At 45.1% G+C, this 8,635-nt stretch overlaps 1 protein-coding gene across 1 annotated transcript in view; it reads left to right on the forward strand.

The window, feature by feature from the left end:
• The window catches only part of onecut3b (one cut homeobox 3b), a 13,911-nt gene extending 5,526 nt beyond the window's left edge, over positions 1 to 8,385 (forward strand). Inside the window, exon 2 of the mRNA XM_086203461.1 lies at positions 5,918 to 8,385. Within this exon, the coding sequence (XP_086059587.1) occupies positions 5,918 to 6,258 (341 nt within the window). The 3' untranslated portion in view covers positions 6,259 to 8,385. The remainder of the gene's footprint in view (positions 1 to 5,917) is intronic.
• Positions 8,386 to 8,635: the final 250 nt, after the last annotated feature.

An 8,635-nucleotide genomic window follows, 5' to 3' on the forward strand; every position in this document is an offset into this window, starting at 1 on the left:
CAAAGAGCATCGGAGCGTCCAGTAGCCTATTGAGTTGTAGTAATGAGCGCTTTCTGCTCATGTCAGCGAATCCTCAAAGCAATCCAAGGTTGTGATGTCATCTGATTTTAAAGGTGGCTATGCTTTATGGGGTTTGTAATACGTCTTTATGGAGGCATACAAGCACATTCAGTGTGTGAGTGCCTCTACATGCACGTGTGTGTGTGTGTGTGTGTGTGTGTGTGTGTGTGTGTGTGTGTGTGTGTGTGTGACTGGGTTATAGAGTGTGTCTGCACTATACATTGTTCAGGCTTATCTGACTCGCTCTGAATCGGTATTGATTTCCTCTCCTCTGCTCTCTTCGGCTCCCTCCTTCTCTCCCCTCCCTCCCTCCCTCCCTCCCTCCCTCCCTCTTCTCTCACTCCTGGCTCTGGACCAGCATCAGCAAAGCAGATTCCTTTCTTTGCCTTCCACCCTTATTTCATCTCTCTTGGTCATCTGTCTCTGCAAAAGACAGAAGTCGTTGTATATACAGCCACTAAAGGAGGAATATAACAGCCCTCAGGTTTGATCATTATGAACCAGGGTCCCTGACGAAGTCAGAAACCCTGACGTTTCAACGTGGTTGATGCAAAACGAACAGAAAATATGACTCATGTCGCCTATGACTGTCAAATACCTCCTGATCTTCCTGGACACATCATCAAATGATTTACACTGTGGGGCTTTAATGATCGCACTCAGATCAACTCCAAATTGAAATCTGATGCTGACTTTTATGATAGAAATTTTTTTTCAAAAAATGCTCACATCCGTTTAATTTTCTCATGAAGGCACAAACTCTAGTGAAGTTTGTCTAAATTAAAGCCCTTCAGCAGGGGGGAAAAAAAACCTCCTGGGAGTTTCTTTTTTCTTTTTCTTTTGGGTGCCGAGGAGACAGTTCCCTTCATCTCTCACATTATCGTGAAGTCTGCTTGTAAAACAAAAGTCAAACTTTTAATCAGCACTTTCGTCTGCTTGTTCTGGAATAGCAGCCCTGTCACGTGTGATTCTCGTTTTTCTCCCATTTCTTTTTTGAACCGATTTCTAATCCCAATCACAGGCAGAATGAATTGGTTATGAAGTGAATTACATCGAAGCACGTTATTATTGTTATTATTTTTTTAAACTGTATTTTTTTTTATAGCTCACGTCTACGTGGAGTTGATGGCGGTTTTTATTCGTGTTCATTTATTTATTTATTTGTTTATTTTACGGGCCAAAAGTTGCTCTGCCTGTCGTCACATTTGACATTTTTATGTGGTGAAAAAATAAGACGACCAAAAGGTAAATGAAAAAATACACTGAATGAGGTCGATTTTTCTTAGATTTTTTTTTTTTTTTTGGAATGCGTCTCAAATTCTCACCCGTTTTGCATCAAGGAATTGATCCATCCGCCCTTCAGAATGATATTCCAGATTAAATAGATCTCTCTGAGTGAAATTGTCCGTTTAATTGAAGTTGTCCAGGAGTAAATAACGATTAGTGGGGGAAAAAAACAATAACAACAACAAAAAATAGAGAGGTATAAAAACAAATCCAATAAGCAGACGGTTAATAGACTGGAATCCAATATCTGATAGGCTGCAGAAGCTGCTCATCACTTGTCCCAACAAGACAACACAGCATTTACACTGACAAATAAACGAAAGCTTTCAAATAATCCGATCCGGATCAATGGAGGGGTGTTGTACTGGATGCAGGGCCGCTCTGGTCCGACTGCACCACGGCTGGAGGTTGGGAGGCTACACTCGGGCGTTTTACTTCCTAAGCAATGAATAGGCCTATAATATGATCAATACAATCAATAACCGTACATCTGAGAGGTGTGACAGAGAATGATTGACGCCAAACTGTTTCTCGCCTGCAGTAGTCCGTCCAGGGCGGGAGAGGGCCCGTCTCACCACCGCACACAAAGCCCGATCTCATCCGTCCGTCCAGGCGTCAACTAGCAGCAGCACGGTGCGGTTAGTTCACCGTCTGCCCCCCCCCCCCCTTCATTGCCCCCCCCCCCCACCCCATCCATCAACACAAACACACACACACACACACACACACACACACACACACACACACACGACTTAATTATTTTTCTCATATTCTTCATTAGAGGTACTTCCATGTGAAGTAAGAAAGACTCACATATCGACTGTCATCTGTTTATCTTGTTCTCTGTGTGTGTGTGTGTGTGTGTGTGTGTGTGTGTGTGTGTGTGAGAGAGAGAGAGAGAGAGAGAGAAAGAGAGAAAACCTCTAAACAGCCAGCTGCCATCTCACCTTTCCTCTTGCCAGGCAGGTTCTCCCGAGACAGAATCCTAATTTAAGCTGAAGGTTTGAGTCAGTCTCATTCAGTCAGTGGCGCTTTTAATGATTGACAGGCCGGGGGAAGTGGAGAAAAGCCCCCCCCCCCCTTAAAAAAATAAACCAGGAAAGGATATCATCACATTTAAATCAAAGCTGAGATACTTGACAATTGTGTACCAAAATGTCTCAATTCTGAACAAAAGGTTAAAACATAACATTTATTTCCCAGCCCTAACAGATGCAGTCCTCTACTCCATTCATTTTTCTTTTTTGGTGTGTGTGTGTGTGTGTGTGTGTGTGTGTGTGTTTCCTACTCCACCCCGTGATGCTCTAAACAGCATCCTGTGTGACAACAAAACCACTAAAAATGGTTCAATATACTAGCTGGACGAGTGGAATCATCAGCGCTGAGGGGTGACCTTTACAGCGGACGGAGGGGGAAGAAAGGAACTCCATTTCAACACAGCAGCTATAAAATTTAGAATTTCTCTCCATCTGCCGGTTCCCACCCTTCACCACCATCTTCATCTTCATCACCGACAGGGAGAGCAGAAACGGAAACGGTTAACACGCAGCTGCCATTGACTTAATCTCTGGATCAACCAGTTTAGATGAAGTGGCATCGTTGACGTAGGGGAGGAATGACAGGGCCGCGCGCGCCTGGTGGGTGTCACGGCTTGTCCCTTTAGAAAAGCCCGTTTGATAATGAGGCAACTAAAGATAGCCGGGACGGTTCTTGTCTCGGGAGACGGTAGTTTAATGAGAAGCTGGCTCATTTGCTTCCCTGCGGTCCTATTCATTGCCTTGGAGGGGCGCGGAGGAGTCTCATTTGAAATGGACCTATCGATTATCTGAAATATGTATCGACCAGTCCTGTGTTCAACTCTTGGTTTCACTCGATGCGTTCTTCCTACTTCAGGGACTCGAAACTGCAGAGCTTTTGGAGGAGAACCAGAGTAGTGTTGGCATTGTAAAATAGCCGGTAGCACAACTTGCTCGAAAACAGGCATTACATATTAAATTATCACTATATTAGCACCAGCATTCAGTCATTACATTAGGGAGTATTGAGTTTGGTTTGAGGCAGCACTTAGAGAGCCGAGAGGAGATTCTGGCATGGCTGGGCCTGAACCAATTGAATAAACGTTCCATGAAATGGTTCTGAAGTGCAGATCAATCAATATGAGGGCTATCAATCTGAGGGCAAATTAAAACAATTGAGAAAAACAAGTAAAACAGTTGAAGAGCAGGCATGGAGTGCGGGCGGAGAAGGGAGCGTCTACGTGCAGCCCGCCGAAGAGAAATATCTCGTAATTATGCTGCGCTTGCAGTAACAAAACATGAACAATGGCAATTCAAACACATGCACGCTCACTCACATGCATGTGCACGTTCATATTGATCACCCCCACCACCACCTTCCTCCTCCTCCTCCTCCTCTCAGTCAAATCTGTTTACTGCTGTTGTCTAAACCTGCTGTAAAGTCATCAATCATTTGCATACACCACCTCCACACTGCAGCCGAGCCTCCCTCCTCCTGCATGAGCACAAACCGCCTCTAGTAAACAGCACTTTGTTTTTCTTTCTCTCACACGCACGCTCGCGCACGCCAGGAGCGCCTGTGCACACGCGCAGTCATTTACCAAAAACAAAAAAAAAACAAAAAAAATAGAAAAAGGAAAAAGAAATGATCGGGAAATGTGTTATGGGAGATATTGCTTTGTCCATCAACGCGGCTCTCAGACTCTCAGCCTCTTCTCCTTTGTTCTTCACTGATAAACAATTTCTTCTCCATCTGTCTGTCACAAAGCGCGCTCCTGAACACTGCCCCCCCACTCCCCATGTGTACCCCCCCCCCCTTCATACACACACACACACACACACACACACACACACACACACACACACACACACACCTCGGTCTCGCGGATCGATGGGGATCGATCGGGTGGGGAAGGGAGCCCTGATTACTGGACCACGTGTTCGGGAGAAAACCGCGGAAAATCGATCATTGCAGCTTTTTAGGGCAGCAGAACAGAACAGACTCCCTCCAGTCTCAGGAGCCAGAGCCCAGCCGACTGACGGTGCATCCAGGCAGGCAGGCGGGCAGGCACAAGCGCTTCTCGTCAGCATTTCACATCACGCTCCTCCAGTTTCAACGAGCCAGAGCCAGTCGCAACCTTTTCTCCCGCATGGTCACTGTACCTCCAAGATAACGCTGTCATTAGACGGAGAAAAATTCTGGAGTCAAATGTTGTTGCAGGAAATAAAAAAAAAAAAAAAAAAAGCGTCTCATTTTAATTTCAAGGAGTCAATTTTTTAACTATTAAATTTGGCTTTTATGACAGCGTATAAATAAATCTACCAGGCAGCCACTGATCTCAGTTCAGTTCAACACAGTTTCTTCACGCACAGATTTGTTTGTTATTGTAAGAGAGGTGCCATTAAAACCAGAATTTATGGAGCATTCAAGGACAAATTAACTTGTAAATAGTTATGGGCTAAATTACCACACACACACACACACACACACACACACACACACACACACACACACACACACACACATGAAAATTCCTGTCTCTCCAATTGAAGGTATTTAAAGAACAGGGTTGGCTGTCACATATCAGATTTTTGGAGTGTTACCCAACACTCAGGGAGGAAGAGTTTTCTCAAATGCAAAAAGGAGAGAGAGCGAGAGAGAGAGAGAGAGCGAGAGAGAGAGAGAGAGAGAGAGCGAGAGAGAGAGAGAGAGCGAGAGAGAGAGAGATGCTCCCACACTTTAACAAGGTAACATCATTTGTTGGTGCTCAAAAGATTCACCCGCATTTTGATTTGTTTGTGACCATGTTCTATAAATTATTCCCACCATATCATGAATCTGTAGCTATGAGATGTAACTTGTTTCCAACAGTCTGATTCATTTATGTCCACAAGATGCAATTTGTTCCAACTGTGGGACCAAAATATTTATTTGTCTCTGTCTTTGTGGCACCGCACTTTGGAATTGGCTCAGGGATAAAGTGACGTCTGACGTGTTACAGTGGTCATTATGAGCTTAAATCAGGAGTTGCGTGGAGCACTGTGATGGTTGTTAACGGCAATGTTTTCAAAGTAGATTTGACTCTTGTGATCTGTCATGAAAAAAAAAGACACATTTTCAGTTTCCACACGGTCGCCTCATCACCTTGAAGGCCGCCCCTCCGTCCGCTCTTCTCTGCCGAGGCCTCCTGTAAAGCATGTCACGCTCTATTTTAGTTCCATCCTCAAATTTGGGCCTTTTTTGCACTGAATACTCTCACAACACATTCTAAACAACCATAATGAAAACTTTTCCCGCTCGATCAGACACACATGCATGCTCACTAGCCCCAGCCATTGCTCTGTTATCGCTTTCACTCCCACTTGCACTTTAATGGTCGTCTCGGTCTTTTGCACATCCCTCCTTTGTTGTTGCATCATTTTTTTCCCCCTCCCATCTTTGTTTGTTTGTTTGCAAATCACCACAGCATATTTTTAAAAAGGAGTTAACTAAACCTTCTGTTTTGTCCCTTCTCCTCCACATTCCCTCTGTCTCTCCGCCTTCGTCTCTCCAGCATGTAAACGTAAGGAGGAGGACCGAGGACGAGAGCGCAACCAGGTGCCAAAGAAGCAGCGACTGGTCTTCACAGACCTGCAGCGTCGTACCTTGGTAGCCATCTTCAGAGAGAACCGCCGCCCCTCCAAGGAGATGCAGCACACCATCTCCCAGCAGCTGGGCCTGGAGCTCTCCACCGTCTCCAACTTCTTCATGAACTCACGTCGTCGCTGTCCGGACCGCTGGGACACAGATGAACATGGTCACGGGGTGCACGGCCATGTGCCCACTCCTCACAGAAACAGCAACGCTTCACCGATCCACCCTGGCACCTCCTCTGTCACGTTCTCCAAGGCCTGACGGTGACAGGATGTGTGGCTGAACAGATGCGTGGAGGACGGAGGGTGGGTAGGGGGATGTTTTTCACTGAAGCTCCAATCCTGCAGAGCTACAAGGTGTGTAGCATCAGACCCCTCATCTTATTCATCTGCTCAATGTGCTGACGACTTGTGCAGATGAATCAGATCTCGTGTGTTTCTCTCAATCTGAATGTCAGTGTCAGGGGCCGACGCGTGGCTCTTCATACCAAAGATCTTGTAGCTTTAAGAAGAAAAAACAAAACAAAGACAAGGCCTTGAAAATGGAGTCTTTTTGGGTGGGTTTGCTTGTTTTCAGGGTGTAAACACAACAAACAAGAAAAACCTGATCAACCTAGATGTTATTCTTCACACGCAGACATTTCATCTCACTAACACACGTGGGCTCATGGACAGCTACATACATGTGTCAAGTGTCTTTGACCTGCTAACTACAGACCACCTTCGCTAGTAGCTCTGCATGTGTGTTAGCTCCTCTGCAGTGATTCGCTCTGTTCCGTGTTGGAGCCACAGTGCCACCTGCTGTCCATTTGAATCACATGTTCTGAGCATGTTAACTCTGTAGTTAAAGCTCATTATCTACATCAAAAACTGTTAAAATACAGATACAAATAATCTATATTAGCATTAGCATGAGTGTAGCTCAGCACCAAGAACACAGCAAGACAAAACGTGATACACATTTGAATGTCGGTCTCTTTAAGATCTGTTCGAAGGCTACGTAGCCGACTGAGAGGTTATTTTCAGGTTACATAAGGAGAACAATCAAAAATTGAAGAGTGTCGTCCCCCCCAGCGTAAAGGAGCGAGTGAGCTCTGTTCTAGTGGCCAAACACAGAGGTCAAATGTCAACAATATAGGATCCCGAGTGCCAATGATGTTTGCCTCTTTCATGATAATCAGAGAACAGGTGCAGCTCGCTCCATACGCCCCCCCCCCACCCCACCCGCTTTGTCTGGCCTGTGTCATAACCTTCAAACTGAGCACTACGGGCGCGTTGCCTATTTCCATACCTCAGAAAAACTTTACCGATGTGATCCACATAATACACAATGAAAAATGAGTGTAAATACTCTGTTGTTTTCACCTCTTTCACCCTATCTATCCTCTATTTATCTACTCTTGCTACTCCCTCTTTCTTTCCCTCCTTGATATCGATGCGGGTAATAATAGTACCATAGGCACATGGTTTCCTCTCTCATGACTATTGTGCTATGTTGTGCTGAAACTAAATGTAAAGAAGCACCTTTGTGGAAATGTAAAAAAAAAAAAAAACAACAAAAAAAAACAGAAAAGAAGAATCAACATCTCACAAACTGACTATGCACAGACAAAGACAGGATACCATGAGTGACTAACTGTGCAGTTTTTGTGAATACTTGTGTGTGTGGAGTTGAAGGCCTGTCCAGAACTGAAGGACCTCTTCCCGGATCTCTGGACCCTTTTGAACTGGACTGTTGCTGCACTCCTCTACTAGTGCTTTTAAAAAACAAAAAAAATTATTTATTTTTTTGTTAACACTTGAACCGCCTCATTTCTTTGCTGATCTCTTTAATTAATTTATTTATTTGTTTGTTTATTTGTGGGCAAAGCCACTTGTGTAGCATCTTCTAGCGGGAGATAATCATACTAGAGAGGAGACGCAGACGGGTGCAGAAGGTGAGGCAGGAACATCCCGGGCCCATCATCAGACTGGTGACATTCCTCCATTACTCGGGTTCTGGTTGTTACATAGTGCACTATAGCAGAGTCCCTGATGGAGGTGTCAGTCGACACTTCTTCACAAGTCCAGACGGGGGGAAATTGCAGTTACACTAAAACCCAAAGATGGCGTTAGTTGTGCGTGTGGCTACCTCACAGAATGGAGTGGACTGTGACACAGCCGTCAATACCAAAGATACTCCAAGCCTGCCGTTGTCACGCTGGACATGGGAGACACATGCGCGCACGCACACACACACACACACACACACACACACACACACACACACACACTCGCACACACCCACGCACGCACACTCACACATGCACATGCAGGTACACATGCTTGCATGTGTACATTTCCATGGAGCAGTCATGCTGCATAGCAAACACACATAGGTGTTGTTGTTATGTGGGAGGAGTTGAGTGCCTTTTTCCTTCAACCAGGGGTTGGACTGCTCCACACACACACACACACACACACACACACACACACACACACACACACACACACACACACACACACACACAGTGTTTAAAATGAAAGGTGGCACACCCTGGGTGAAAGGGGATCAAAAAATAAATAAAAGACACCACTTTTGTTGAAATCAAAAGCACTTTTTTCCACACAATTAGGGGGGGAAAAATTGAAATGCCGCC

This window comes from Aulostomus chinensis, chromosome 5 (assembly GCF_037954235.1).
Source record: "Aulostomus chinensis isolate RoL2024-O1b breed Wild chromosome 5, RoL_Achi_v1.0, whole genome shotgun sequence".
Lineage (NCBI taxonomy): Eukaryota > Metazoa > Chordata > Actinopteri > Syngnathiformes > Aulostomidae > Aulostomus > Aulostomus chinensis.